The 15,822-nt window shown below is 40.3% G+C and overlaps 1 protein-coding gene across 3 annotated transcripts in view; it reads left to right on the top strand.

The window, feature by feature from the left end:
* Positions 1 to 15,822, top strand: part of Cd47 (CD47 molecule) — a 42,721-nt gene that overhangs the window by 16,533 nt on the left and 10,366 nt on the right. For all 3 annotated transcript variants that reach the window (XM_023704098.1, XM_023704097.1, XM_023704096.1), the window contains exons 3-6: positions 5,091 to 5,180; positions 13,398 to 13,505; positions 14,552 to 14,644; positions 15,718 to 15,810. In XM_023704098.1, the coding sequence (XP_023559866.1) occupies positions 5,091 to 5,180; positions 13,398 to 13,505; positions 14,552 to 14,644; positions 15,718 to 15,810 (384 nt within the window). The remainder of the gene's footprint in view (positions 1 to 5,090; positions 5,181 to 13,397; positions 13,506 to 14,551; positions 14,645 to 15,717; positions 15,811 to 15,822) is intronic.

Here is a 15,822-nt window from a genome sequence, read left to right as displayed (position 1 = left end):
GTTAATACCCTCGGATTACCTTTCTTAATCCTGAGGTGAAAAGATGTCTGATGCTCTCTCTTTAGTCCAGTTTGTGGTTATTTTATTTTCATAGCACCACAGGTATTCAGAGCTCAAAGGGATCTTAGAGAAGTATCCTGTGTTGTGCCGTGCTTTAGGAAAGAGTTAACCTTACCTGACAGTACTAACCATAACAAGTCAGCGGTCGCAGAACGGTTTTATCTAAAACATTGTGTTGTGTTTTCCTCCCATATTTCAGTTGATTCTCAAATGTCCACTTAAGTGAGTCTGAGGTATTCCCACCATAGTAAATTAGAAAGATAAGACACTAGTGTCAGTATAAGAGCTCACCCTCAGCAAAGATCTGCAGCAGTGATTTTTAAAACAGAGAGAATTATGGGTATGCTGCCTATTCCCCATATACTTAGCAAAGGGAACATGGGAAACTCTTGCTGTGATAATGAGAAGGGAGACACTGTGAAGCTTGAGTAAATCCCAGGTGATTGTTAAGCTCCACTTGAGTCACTGAGACAGTTATATTTTTTCTGTATAACCTGAGTCTCTTTCATTGAGATGTTCTCTTTTATTTCTCATTCTTTCTCCATAGAATCTTGTAGTCATTGAGTTCTTGCCTAGTCTGTCTTGCTATCTGAAATTAAGTTACTTCTTGATTTGGCCCCGCTTGCTTGGCCATTCTGACATTTAACCTAAAGGATGGCAAGGGAAGACCCTCTTACCTCCCAAAGGTCTGCTGTCAGCTGGCTCCAGTTCTTCTTTCTCTTGAGCCAGGACTTGCTATCCTATAATTTTTCTGTCTCACAGAGTACTGAGTATCTTTTTGCACGTCTGTTCTCTAGTGTAAAGATCGCTGATTTTTTAAACCATTGCAGATGTCGGGTTCCCTGTGTGATCATCTTCCTTTGGAGCACTTCCTGGTGACATCATAAATATGATGAGTAAAACTGAACTCAACACATTATTTGTTGGTCGCCTGCTGCTCCTAAGGATGATTGCTGCCATGCTTTTCTTTTCTAATACAGTTCACATTTGGGAGAGAGGGTTGTTTTGTTAAGACGGGGTCCAGGCTGGCCTCGAACTCATGATGGCTCTGCCTCTCGTGTGCTGTTATTATTGGCTTGCACCCCCACACCCAGCTTGCCATAGCTTTCTGACAGGGCCTACTTCCTTGTGATCCATTGTTCACGTGACTGAAAGATTTTAAATGGGTCAGGACATTTTCCTTCTCCTATTTGAGCCTTCCATTTACTTGTAATTGCTCTTAAAATAGAATCCAGACTCTGCTAACAACCAGCTAAGACCCAACATGATCTTATCTCCAAAAAACCCTTTGGATCTGATTTTCTGTCACTGAATTCTAGCTACAGTGAGCATCATTTAGCTCCTTGAACTTGTTCCTTTGGCATTCTCCTTCCCTGGTTTTATGTGACCATCTAAGTGTCAGTCCCAGGGCTTCTCCCTGGAAGCCTTTGCTTATTGTGCCCAAGGGTCCGCTGTTCCACTCCTCAAGCTGTGGGCCCTTGAATTGTTTCCTGCTGGACCTTCAGCTGCCCCAGGAAGGAATCCCAAGCTAGGGTGAGCTTTTAGTGAATCCGACAAGACTTGACTATACCTCTTTTTCTGTTTGTTTTGTTTAATGTATTTAGTACAGGGTCTCACTATGCAGCTTGGACTCTTAGTGATCCTCCTGATCTCAGCATCCCCAGCTCTGGGATCACAGGTGTGCTCCACCATGTCTCATCTTGGTGGCTGGCTCAGTGCGCCCAGGGGTGGGGCCAGCGCAGCATGTGGTGCTGGGGACTGAGCCCCAGCCTTTGTGCTTGCCTAAGCAGGTGCTTAGTTCTCTGAGCTATCTTACTAGCCCTTGTACCTCTTATTTTTATTAATACATTTCATGTTATTATAGCACAGGCTTGTTTTACAGTGTAACGACAGAAGTCAACAAAAGAATATTTCTTGGTCAGCCCTTTTTTGAATTTAAGATCAGATTTTGGCTATATTTGAAGGTACGTGCAAGTGCAGGGTGCTGAGTTTAATCCCTGGTACCTCAAAAAAAAAACCCAAAAAACAAAACAGAAGGTACCGCTGGCAGGATTTCTCACCTATCCAGATGTAGAATGGAAAAACCAGGAAGTCAACTAGAGCTTTAAGGTTTTTATGTTTTAGAGTCACCAAAAAATGAAATTGCCACTACTGCTGAGTAAAAACTTGCGACGTGAGGTGTGAATATAGTTGAATGAGTTTGGGACAAGAAAATGTAGGATGGTTATAATCTTTAATTCCCTATGCCTGCTTCCTCAGCTATAAGAAGTTAATAATTGAGCAGTAGGAACATAAAGCAAACTAATAGACAGATAGGTAAGGAAAAATAAACTGAGCGAACCTATTAGGTTGTAGAGCTTTACCAAGTCCTTGTGGCAGAGGTGTGGAAACTTAGGCGCAGCACAAACTGTTTTATGGTAGGATTTTTTGCAAAATTGAAGCATATTTTCTTTGGTATGACATTCCGTTTTCCAGTTGGAAATTAAGGTATTTATTCAAAGTACCTAAAAACATCTGTCTTAGAAGAAATCTGTAACCAAGGAGTATCAAGAATTATGTTCCTAGGGCCAGCCAGATAGCTCAGCAGACTAAAGCGCCTGCTTACGCAGACACAGGGACCAGGGTTCAATCTCCTGTATGCTGTGCCAGCCCCACCCCCCGGGACACACTGAGACAGTGATTGAGACTGGGCGATTGAGACTGGGCGTGGTGGCGCAGACCTATAATCCCAGAGCTTGGGAGGCTGAAAACAGGAGGATCTATGAGTCCGATCTAGTGAAACCCAGTAGACCCTGTACTAAATACATTAAAAACAACAACAACAAAAACCAAGAATTATGTTCCAGGCCAGCAAGATAGCTCGCAGGGACCAGGGTTTGATCCCAGAACCATGTGTGGTGCTGACCCTACGCCTGGGCATGCTGAGCTGGCCACCGAGTCCAGGAGTGGGTGCACGCCTGTAATCCCAGCACTGGGGAGGCAGAAAACATGAGGATCACCATGCATCCAAGTTGTCTAGTGAGACCCTGTACCAAATACATTAAAAAAAAAAAAAAAAGAATTATGTGTTCCATGTATTCAATAAACTGTTTTATGACTGTTGTAACCTTCACCTGTGAAAGTGTTAAGCCTCTACTATGGCTAGGGTAATGAGATAGATTCTGCAAAACTAATATCACTAAGATAGAATTTATAATGTTGTTATATTCTGGGGATTACTGTAAGCATTTCATCAGGGTTTAGCATGATAAGCTAATACAAGCAGTGCATGGCTGTCATTAAGGAGTGACCCTGTGAAGTTCCTCACACACTGATTCTGAGGAGCAGAGCAGGAGGGGATTGGAATCCACAGTGCTAATTTCAGAGGAATGCAGTGCTTGTTGAGACAGTACTCAAAAGGGCTCTTCAGACAGCACATCCCCCCTGAAGAGGCAAACTTTGAAATGCTTTCAGTGCATGTACGTGGCTTTGTTAGAGAAGAAAGATCATAGCTAAAATTACAGTTTTAAGGGTTTATGAGATGCAATTGAAATTAATTTTTAAAAAGTTCTCAACAAATCTTATTTGAAGTCTTAATATCTCAATTACTTTTACAGAAGAGGTATAGTTGTATTTCTACCTTATAAGTAACATGTGACCCACTTAATAACAGCTTTCTTAATCACCTAAAGCACTTCATGTTTACATGCAAATGGTTCCTTTTGAAGTCTTAACTATTTAAGAATAAGTCCTATATTCCAGTGTCAGTGTGAGAAGGGTCAGGTCTCCTATATTCTGGTCTCAGTTATAGTTGGTGTCGGGGAGGGGCAGTGGTGCACAGAGCTCTGGGTCAGTCCTTAGAGGAGTACTTAATGGGTAGATGAAGGTAAATTCTAAGATTCTAGACAATTCATAAATATGGGCATCACACACACACACAAACACACACACACACACACATTACAATTAACATCTCCAGAGTGCTTGTTAAGTTGCCAACCTTTGCTCTAAGCCCTTTGCATATATTAGCTTTGCTAACAATCACAACAGTCCTTCACGGGGTAGGTTCTACAGTATACCCATGAAAGGTAGAGGACACTGAAGAACAGAGGTGTTTCTTTTAAAGAGAATTTTAAAAAACGATACAAAATTTGAAAACAAGATGATAGGAAATTAACAAGAGTTGTTACATTGTGTATTGTAATCTGCAAAGTAGCTGCTCATGTTACCAGGTACAGGCATGCAAAATTGATCAACAATGTAACCAGTAACTCTTCCTTTCAATAAACTAATAGAAATTAGTAGTACAATTATCTTAGCTCTCTGATACATTTTTTTTTTCCTTCCTTCTTTTTTCCTAGTGTAAGAAACTGAAAGAATAACTAAGGGCCGGCCAAATAGCTCAGTGGATTAAAATGCCTGGCAGGTGCAGGGGCCAGGGATTCAATCCTGCGCCTGCCATGCTGGCTCCGCCCCTGGGGCGTGCTGAGATGGCAATTGAGACTGGGCGTGGAGGTGCACGCCTGTCATCCCAGCTCTTCGGAGGCTGTAAACAGAATCACGAGTCTGATCTAGTAGTGAGACCCTGAACACCCTTTGGACCCTTCCCTAAAATACATCCAAAAAAAAAAAAAAAAAAAGAGTAACTAAGATCCAAAAGGCACAGTAGATACTGTGCAATGGGAAGAGCAGAGGTGTTTGGGCACTGTCCAGAGCTGCACAGGTCATGAGGTAGATTCTGGGCTTCAAACCCAAGCAATGTGGCCAAGCACTCTGCTTGGAGTCTGTGTGCACTGGCTGCTTCTGGGAAACAGAGCAGAAATGTGGTAAAAGACACTTAAGCACTGTAGTTTTTGTTTCCTCAACAAAATGTATTGTAGAAGATGATTTTATATGTATTATTTGGATTATATATGTGTATATAAATGAAGGCCACTGCTTTAATTTTTTCCTTCAGTCTACATAATAAAAACATAAATTAATGCCATTAACAGGATTTTAAGTGATTATTATAAATACTAATCATGTTTTTTTGTTTTCTTTCTCCTCAGTTTCATGGTTTTCTCCAAATGAAAATATTCTCATTGTTATTTTCCCAATTTTGGCTATACTTCTGTTCTGGGGACAATTTGGTATTTTAAGTAAGTATTTCTCTATTTTATGTATGTTTTAGGAATTAATTGATGCTTCTAGGAGGAGATCATGCTGAAATATTTTGTTTTAAGCTGTGTTGGGAAGTATTGTTGTGATTAATAAAATATAGTTAATAGTCTCCTTAAAATGTAGACTGTCTTCCATAGTTTTCTACATTTACTTTAATGTCTGTGAAGATCCTTTTTTGATTCTCATTGGCTTTTAATCTCTTAAGAATGAGTAGCAGGACCGCTTCTCATAGCAGCTTCAGCTCATGGAGCATTGTCATGGTCAGCATTTACACACGGACCATTTCATTTGGTAAGCAGATGGTCGCAGGCGGCATCATGTGAAGGCAGAACACTGTGTTCTGGCGCATTAGGGTGTTGCCGTCTTCCTTCTCCCAGTGTGGACCCTGTAGACAGGTGTTCACCCTTGGAGAAGCCCCATTTGCACTGTATTTTGTCATCCTCAGTTCTGTATCCCCTAAGGAAGCAGCCACGGGAGAGCTGCTTCTCTGATCTTGTTTTACTGTGATAGGCATGTAACCAGACCTGGGGGGCAAGTCTTGATCACATCAGGCATGCCATCAGTTGTTCAGAATTGTCACTACAAGGTGAATAGGTTGAGTGTGTTGTGGTTAATGTTTATATTCAAACACATTTTCATACCCCGTTAGTGAAGGAGATTTGCTAAAGTAGTGAAGTTCAGTTGTTTCAGTCTATACTTTCAATATGCTAAGATGTATTCCCACTCTTCCTATAGCACCCTGACATAGTTATTGAAAACTAGCAGGTATCTGGTCAAGAAATATATAATGCTGATTTAATTTAGTCTGCAAAAGCAACAGAAAAGCAAAAACTAGTGAAATATTGTAGTAGATCACCTCAGTTTTTCTTTCCTCAGAGTTTAAGCTGTTTGTAGCCTCAGTGATGCATAAAAATGGAAGAGATTATGAAGTATATATTTTAGGAGCTTTTCCCTAATGTATAGTGCTCTGGAAATGCCTAGTGATCTTGTGTCTGAGAGGAAGATAGGGGAACAAAGGGCTGGCTGGCAGTGGCAATTGTCAAGACGTTTTAGAGCTCTTACCTTCAAGACAGTGTCTAGACTTCTTTTGGAAATTACCTTAGAATTTCAGTAAGCCTTTTATTTCAAGAGAAAGAATGTTACAGCATTAAAAACCCACTCTGTCATCACTGTGATGTTAGGGAAAGCTTCAGGTAGTTGGCAGACCCAAGCTTTTAAGAGTTAAGTCACGTGATTTGGCCAGGGAATGGTCTTTTTTTTTAAGATCATAAAATTATTTTGCATTCATGTGATTTGTTAAATGTTGATTAATAAAAGTTTGCTGATTGTGACATTATCATTAGTAAAATTATTTTTAGAGGAACAAAAGAATCTGTTCTCTGTCAGCCTTATTTTTACAAAAAGTTTTACTATTTATTTATAAATTAAAAGGGAGTACATTTGTCTGTATATCCTTGGAGAATTGGGTTTGAGACCTCCACAGAGAGCAAAGGAGTCCATGTTGCTGAATTCCTTCATATCAAATGCACAGTATTTACACAAAACCTATGTTTATCTTCTTGTATACTTTAAGTCAGTTCTAGATTATTTATAGTAACTCATGTGATGCAAACAGCATATAGTTATTGTATTCTATTGTTTCTGGAATAAGAAGAAAAAAGTCTGTAAATATTCAGTTCATGATTTTTAATTTTGACATTTTCAATTCACAGTGGGTTGAATCCGTTATGGAACTCATACATACAGAAGGCTGGCTGTACATAACAATTTTGTGTACTAGGTAGTGAACAGTTTCATTATTTTAGATTTTGAGACAGGGTCTCACTAAATATAAAGCCCAGGATAGGCTCCAACTTGTGGTTTTTCTGCCTCAGCCTCCTAGAGTACTGAGATTTCAAGCATACAGCACCACGCCTAGCTCAAGGTTCGATCCCCGATACCTCATCCCGAGCATGCTGGCCCCCAGACTGGGCATTGTGGTACATGCCTGTAATCGCAGTACTGGGGAGGCAGAGACAGGAGGATCACTATGAGTCTGAGCTGCATAGCGAGCCCCTGTACCAAGTAAATAAATAAATCATTTTTTAAAAAATGAAGTTGTAGGTATTCACATCCAGGTTGTATATTAGTACATCTTCATTTTCCCTGTATCTTCAAAAATCTTGTTATGGCTACCTGTGTTCTGCTTTCATAGATGTATACTACAATTTACTTAACTTTCGTCTTGCTTGATATTAAGGATGTTTCAAATGTTTTGATAATATGAAAGTAACTCTATTGAAGGTGTTTGATCCTACAGATGCAGAGTTAAGGCCCTAGATACCCTTCTTTTTTTTTTTTTTTTTTTTTTTTTCCAGGGATTGAACTCAGGCCCTTGCACTTGCCAGGGAAGTGCTATTCTACTGACCCATCTCCCTGGCCCCCTAGATACCCATTTTTAAAAAGTGTCCCAGAACCTTTCTGTTTGGTACTGCTACTGCAGAAAAGAATGTTTACCTTCCGCCTCACATTTCTGTCATTCTTATTATTCTGAAATCCCTAGTTATATGGGTGAAGACATGTGTTTTAATTTTCATTTCTGTGTTATAGAGGGTAGTCCTTTTTAAAGGCATGGCTCTGTGAACCTAAAGAATTATTGTGGTATTAATTTTTTTTTTATTGTGGTTCATCTTAAGGAAGTGTGTGTGTGTGTGTGTGTGTAAGAGGAACCTCTGTTCATGATTCACCCATATGCTTGCCCCACATTTAAAGGTGTTGCTAACCATAGCTACGTATTTGTGAAGCCCTTCTTCTGTAGGACAGGCACTTTGTAAAATAGTCTGTACCCCAAGTCACATTGGTGTCTTTCAGGAATTCTAGGTGCAGGCAGTGTTGGTTTTCTATTTCATAAATAAGAAACTTAGCCAGGGTGAGCATGGTGACCAGCTATTTTCTGACAATAGGATATGGACGATTATGTTTATCACTACACTGTCCTGCTCCCATCTTGAATTTATTTAAAGAATTTTCTTTCCATGAAAGATGAATCTGTATGTAGTTTAATACCCTGAGTAGATGTAGCTGTTAGTTCCAAAGCAGAGCGTTTGCCAATTTGTTGATTCCTTCTGCCAGTGCCCATTGACAGTCAGGTGCCTGCTGACTGCAGGGCATGGGGCTGAATGCTTGAGATGGGGAAGTGGGCACCTGCGTCTTGCCTCTGGCTTTGGAGCGCCCACCTGCCAGAGCCTTGAGGTGCTGCCTGTGTCTGCCTCCTGTTCCTGATGAGTCTAACTTTTCCTTTGGTGCCTTTGTAGGAGGCTCCCAGCTGTGATGCAAGCCTCCTCCTTTCTCTCCCTTCTGCGTGGCTAGGTTCACCCTCACCTGTTCCTCGGGCTGCATCCCGAGCAGCTCCAGCATGGCCGGCTCAGGTGCCCGCAGCCAGCTGCTGCTTCCACCTCTCCTCGATGGCCTCTTCACGCTTCACTTCTGCTGTGTTCTTGCCTTTCACACCTCTGCTCTCCCATCTTCCTTGCCCGATTTCCTCTTTTGATAATCCATTGTAATATGACGTATGGTTTTGTCACCCAGAGCTGAGGAGTACTGCGACTGCATGCGTACATGTGATGCTGATTGAATAACAGACACAGTGACCAATCACCAGTGGTCTTCAAAAGAAGAGACATGACTGGTCACTAATCATGATACGTACCTGCTGTTTGTGTGAAGAGATAGCAGTGAAGTTTGTACTTTGTGTACTCAGTTCATCTATTGGGTAGCTAAAATTTAAACCATATTTTGGCATTCTTATGTAACTTAACTAAACCATACTCATTGATAGCAGAACCATACAAAGTAAGGACTGCTATAATTTATTTCCAATTATGTATTCTGAGCATCTTTCATTTCCTTTTCTTGTCTCAAGATTATTTCAGAAGGATTTAGGTCACTGCTCATAGGTGTTTGGGTAGGTGTTCCTATGGAAATCATTGGCAAATTTGAGGGAAAAATTGTGCCGCACCGCTTTCTGTTTCAACTTAGTCCTCAAGTGTAGCTTAGTAATGAAAGTAATTAAGCCATGAAAACACATTTAAAAGAAGAAATGGAGCAGAGAATTTCTTCATTGATTAACAAAAATCTTTCCAAAGAAGTGAGGATGTATACAAAATCGCACTAGAAATTTTTATCCTAGGAGGTCAAAGTATCTTTTCCAATAAATGTTACAGTCATTTTGTGACTTGGCTGATAGGCGTTAATAATAGGACTTTGTTACCAAGTTTAATATGAATTCTATTTCATCATCTCGAATTTCCAGTGCTTCCCTTTGGTCCTATCCAATAACGATCACATTCTATTATTAAATCATGTGGTATTTTATTGTAGGAAGAATTGATCAAAAATGCAGCACAGCATCTCAGTCTTGTGTGGAAATACAGTTGCTGCTCCTTTGGCCCTTTCCAAATCAAGATATCCCAACTTCCTGTATGTGCTCTGGCACTGTCACGCCTCTCATGAAAACAGTTATTTAGAACCAGGCAATGGAAATTAGCACATTGGACATCTTTTTTATTTATATTCAAGATACTTGGCCACACGAAGTGTGAACACTTCTGTTTCTAGGCCCTATAAACAGAGTGTGATATTTAGCTCATAATAATTTTGGTATCATTTTGTCAGAGTAAGTTCAGTAGCACATGGAGTTTTACAAATCCTTTGTGTCTTATTCCTAATGTGTTACGCACTTCCTCTCACTGGTAAGCGTCTGTCACAGATCACTTGGCCAGGGACTGTACATGCTATGTGTTTGAGCAAGTGTTGAAGTTTGAATTTTGTTAGGCAGACTGTGTGTGAGCCTAGATGGTTGTACAGAAGCCAATCATGAAAATGTAGCATAATGTATTTTATGTTACCTCTACATAGATGTGATATTTGACTAGATCTCATCAGCCACAACATACAGTCTATCATCTTATATGTGTTCTGTGTCAGTCACAAAGAGAACAGAGTCCTGTCTATAGTTTAGTGCTTCCTTTCTTTGGGTGGCCTAAAGGGGCATATCCTTGTTTCCTTCATGTAGATTTGAAAGAAGTTTTTAGACTAACAGGGAACTGCATCTTTTATTTAACCGGGAGAGATCTGGAACTGGGAGAGATCTGGAAATCCCACCTCCCTTCAGAAGGATTTTTTTTTGCTCCGAATGACCTCAGGGCAGTTTTGGCCTGCTTGAGTCGTGGGGATCAAACCACAGCAACCTGAGCCTGACTGCCTTCTTGAAGCAGCCACTTAAAGGACTGAGCTAAGGGGCAGACCCCCTCCCCCCACCTCCCTTCAGAACCCTGACCCTAACACACCAACTCGTCCACTTACACGTAAAGGTCTTGAGACAGGCCTTCTGTTTGCCTTTTTGTACCTTGTTAGCACTTAGTGGTTGCCACGTGGGTTCATAGTGGGTAATCTTTATTGAATAAAGCAATCTACTGGTCTCTTAATTTAGACCAAAGGGTCTAATACATTGTAGATGCCCAGTAAATATTTATAACAACAAAGAAATGAACTAACCTAACATGTTTTTTTCTGAGATGTAGCTTACTAAATTTATTTCATATTCTCTGATATTATATTGAAATTGGATAGCATGTATGTATTCTGAAATAAAAGAAGCAGTATTTTAGAATTCTTAATTTGTTGATTAAAAATGTTATATTACCTCTCCTGATGTTTGGTCCATCTGTCTGTCTGTCTGTCTTTCTTTTTTTTTTTTCCTTTTTTTTGTGGAACTGGGGATTGAACTCAGGCCCATGTGCTTGCCAGGCAAGTGTTTATTCTGCTGAACTATTTCCCCAGCCCCCCCTTTTATGTTTGGTATTCTTGATTAGATTCCAAGGTTATTAAGTTTTTTGTGATAAATATAAATACTACTATTTCTCATGTATTTCATTTTATATACTGGTTACTACTATAGTTTTGGCTAAGAGAAATCTTCAAGAGTATGCAGATTTTTAAGAATTACATAAACATCTTGCTTGTCAGCCAGAAAAATCATACTAGGAAGTTCAATAAGAGTACATTGTTAAGCATACCTTAAGTTATTACTCGGATTTGTTTTCTTTGTCACATGTAATGATTTGCTAAATAAGGATAAACCCACTTAAAACACAGGAAACAAAAATCGGTAATAAAAGGCCCTTGAGATTACTAGATTCCTTTGCACTGCATGTAGCTGAGCAAATTGACAGCTGGAACTGGGGAGAAGACACCGGCCCCACGCTTGCCGTGGGACCTGCTACATGGTGGCCACTATGAGCACAGAAGATGAGCCTTGATGAAGGCTGTGTGAAGAAAGCATGGGGGCCATGCTTTCATGCCTATCAGTACTTAAGCAGACTGCACAATGTATTTGTTAGAAAATGCTCCTTCATGTAAGGAAAAGTTCAGGGCGGCCTTGAGAACAAATAGAACCAGAGCTCCTTGCAATATACATCACATTTACTCTCAACTGTCGAATTACACACTGCCACAGTGGGATTTTATTCTTGTTGTTGTTGTTGCTTTTTTTCCTGTGCCTAAGGAATTTGAATTTATGAGATTCTAACTCTTACTATTAAGAATGACCTAAGTCTTTTTGCACGAAAGTAGACTATGTACAAAATCCTTAGTGCCTGGTCTTATCATCTCTTTTCCATGTCAAATTAGATCGGCAAGAGTCTCCTAGGAATGTTGAGTTGGTGAAACGGTTTACTTAAAACTGCTTTATTTGCTCTGCTTTAAAGCTCTATTTAGTACACAGTGTATAGCACTTGGGGTTAAAAAGACGTTAAGTCCATTTCTGCATCTATTCCTGTTATGACCTATGCACTGAATTTCATTCTAGGTGTGATTTGAGCCTAGAAAATAGTGGAACTGCAAAAATTCTGTGCCTCATAAGATAGGGATATGAGTGAGAAGTAGTCATGCAGGTTCCAGGGCTGGATTCAGGTAACAGATCAAGTGAAACTTCATGGCAGTGCTTTCTACTACTGTGGATTTCTCTTCTCTGGTCCATGGGGATTTCTGCTACTCAACTTCACACATAATTGTTGCTTAGGCTTCTGTCTTCCCCTACAGTGATAAGAGTTGAGGTTATTCCTCCAGCATAGATAGATAGAGATTAAAAAAATCTTCAAGTGCCAGCAGTATACCTTTAGTTTTTGTGATCATTTGAGTCATTGATGACTTGTTGTCTTTATTATGTTTATATTAGTTCATCATTGTACTGAAGGAAAATTAAATGGAAACCATAATACTTAAAATATTTTCCCCTTCACTGTGACTACCCAGTGATTACTTACCTAGAGACTCCACATCTGGATGCGGCACAGCAGAATTGCAATCACTCATGCTCTTTACCCCTGCTACCCACTCAGATTTTAGGTTACCTTTAATAATCTGGTGAAACATGAATGAAAAAAAGGTCAGTAGGTTGTAAAGCAAAAATATTAGGCCTATTCCTGGGAGTAGTCTTTCAGTGAGGGCAGTGGGTATTTGACAATAAATTTAACATCAGATATAATAACAAGTTCGATGAATCCTTTTGAGTCTTTGCAGGTTATGCCTATTAAAGTATTTTACTTGAAAATTGTAAACATTTTTCTCCATAAGGATTTCACAGGAGTGTAATTTGCTCAATATTTTTTCTTTTTCAAAACAAAATATCCAGATTTCCAGATGTTTAATCTTACGTGAGGTGGAACTTAGTTCTCTTTTTCTTTCAATATTGGTCATAAACCAGTTATTTTCCATCAGCATTAATGTGCATTAGTGTTATATTGTCTGAGGTGATTTTGCTGATCTGGGGACATGGGTAGTCTCTAAAGATACATAGAGTGACATAACTCTGGGCCATGACTGGCATCTCATAATGCAGAATCTGGGGATTCTGCTTAATATTCCTTAATGCACAGAGCTGCCCACACAAAACCTTACCTTGCCTAACAGGTTCACAATGCTTCATCTGAGAGAGCTAGATGTATGTACTGATATCTTCACACGTGAAAGCACATGGGGGACAAAGTGTCTCCTGCATATTCAGCATCCACATTTCTACTGATGGAAGCCTATTTATCCATTGGCTTACGGGAAACATGTGAAGTGACTGGTAATGTGAAGTTGTTTCTCAGACGTTACTCAGAGCTGTGAGCTTGGAGTTTGTTTCATGTAATTCTATGTTTTTTTTTTTAAAGCACTTAAATATAAATCCAATTGTACAAGTATGAAAATCATTCTTCTACTTATTGCTGGACTGCTGCTCACTATAATTGTCATCGTTGGAGCCATTCTTTTCATTCCAGGTAAGATATACAAGCGCTATGGGAAATGCCGCGTTGGCATAAAGAGGATGTTCCGTGTTGAGGGAGGCATGGTAGTGGTTTCCTAGGTAGGTCTGTTTAGCAGATTATGGCAGAGTAGTTTCGTAGAACAGAATTCTCCTCCTGCTCTGGGGGCCCTAAGTCTGAAATCAGGGTATCAACAGATCCACATTGCCTCTCAAGGCCCTAGGGGAGAATCCATTCCTTTTTCTTCTGGCCTCTAGTATTTGCCAGCTCGCTCCCCTTGCCATTCCTTAGCTTGTGCCAACATTGCTCCACTCTGCCCCTGTGGCCATACTGCCACTTCCTGACCTCGTGTCTTCTCGTTGGTGTCTCCCTGACTCTTGCACAAGAGCACTTGCCATTGGAATGAGGGCTCACCCATGTGATCTGGGATAAACTCCTCCCAGGCTTTTAATGTAACTCTTTTGCAATGCAAGGCAGTATTTATAAGTTCTAGGGAACGGGGGTTGGAAATAGCATTAGGACCACCATTAGGCCACTGCGGTAGCAGACTTCATCAGCTGTGATGTGGAACCAGCACTTACTTCTGGGGAATGGCCGTGGAGGTGGAAAGTAAGGAACATATGGAGAAGAGATGCAGAGGCGGGTTGGGGCTCACAGAATAGTGGACTGTGGGGCACCAGTGTGGTTTCTGTGGGAGAGTGCTCTGTAGTTGTGATGTCGAGGATATTTGTGTCTTCAGCTGGGAGGTGCATGGGGGAGAGCAGTGCCGAAGACCACACTGGGTTGGGCTTTGGGCCACTGAATAGAGTACGCAAGGGGAATCTTGGTAAATGATGACTGCAGAGTTTCTCAGCTGGGATTCTGTGAGGCTGTTAAGGAGAAGGCCATGCCAGCATACTGTTAAGATTTGTGTGCTTCATTTGGTCTTCATGCATTAATTTTGGGGAAACATTTTTAAACCATTCACAGTTCATGAATGGTGATGAGATTCAAATAAATATTTAACTTCAAAAATAGGAAGTGCATCGGAAAATATTTAAAATATTTTTATTTATTTACAGGAGAATATTCCATAAAGAATTCTTTTGGACTTGGTTTCATTGTAATTTCTACAGGAATATTAATATTACTTCAGTACAATGTCTTTATGACAGGTGGGTATTCAGCATAATTTTGGTAACCTCTTTCATTAAAAGACAGCACTTTGGATAAAAACACTTATGTTTTTTAATAACTGAATAAAAGTTGGTTTATTAAAAGATTTTCCATTATATTCTTAGTAGCATACAGAACATTTTAAGGTTACCTTAAATCTTTGGGATAGTTATGTGAAAATTGATTTTTATTTTTATTGTTTATTTTTAATTTGTTATGTATTGGTACAGTCTCACAAAGCAGCTCAGATTCATAGTGATTCTCCTGTTTCCACCTCCCCAGTGCTGGGATTACAGGTGTGTGTCACCACGCCCAGTCTCAGTGGCCAGCTCAGCACACCCAGAGGACTGAACCCCAGTCCCTGCGCATTTCTAAGCAGGCACTTAATTCGCTGAGCTATCTTGCCCGCCCTTGAAAATCGATTTTAATATTTGATAAGAAAATATATTTATCACAAACAGTGAAACAATTATTTTAGTCATTGACAGATCTCGACACTGTGGTTTTAAGGTAACACGTCTAGTCTAACTGATCAGTATCATTTTCCCTACATTGTAACAGCAAATCCCTAACATATATTTGTTGTTGTTACCTAAGAGTCATAGTTGACTCTAGGTCTTAGATGCTCTCTGGCTTGCTGTACTTTGGAAAGTTATTAATTCATTATAAAGTCGTAGAAACTCCAGATGCACAACGTAGTGGTCATGGTGTTCGTAGTCTCATATGCCCTACAGCTCTCTCCCCTGGAGCAGTTTGGTGTGCATGTGGAGAACCTGCCAGCAATAGCCATTCGGACTGTAGAGCACACAAGTCTGGTCAAAGCAGCACTGCTGTGAGGTCTGGGTAAAGACTACTATTCCTGTTTAAATTACTGATAATAAAAGGCTGCTGAGTCTGAGTCTGGAGCTGACGGGTGTGTAGAGGATAGAGATGATGGGAGAAGCATCTACTGTATCATCTGAGCAGGAGCCACAGGCTCAGTCTTTGGCCTAAGGACCTCTTGACTGTGCCGAGTCCAGCCATAGTCACCAGTCCTCTCAACACACTTCTGTTTTGCCCTTCTTCCTCTCAGCTTTCGGGATGACCTCATTCACGATTGCCATACTGATCACGCAGGTGCTGGGCTATGTCCTCGCCGTGGTTGGACTTTGTCTCTGTGTCACAGGTAGAAATCACA

The sequence above is a fragment of the Octodon degus genome, unplaced genomic scaffold, assembly GCF_000260255.1.
Source record: "Octodon degus isolate 3935 unplaced genomic scaffold, OctDeg1.0 scaffold00187, whole genome shotgun sequence".
NCBI lineage: Eukaryota > Metazoa > Chordata > Mammalia > Rodentia > Octodontidae > Octodon > Octodon degus.
Note: the sequence above shows the minus strand (reverse complement) of the source record. Positions and strands in the feature narration are given on the sequence as shown.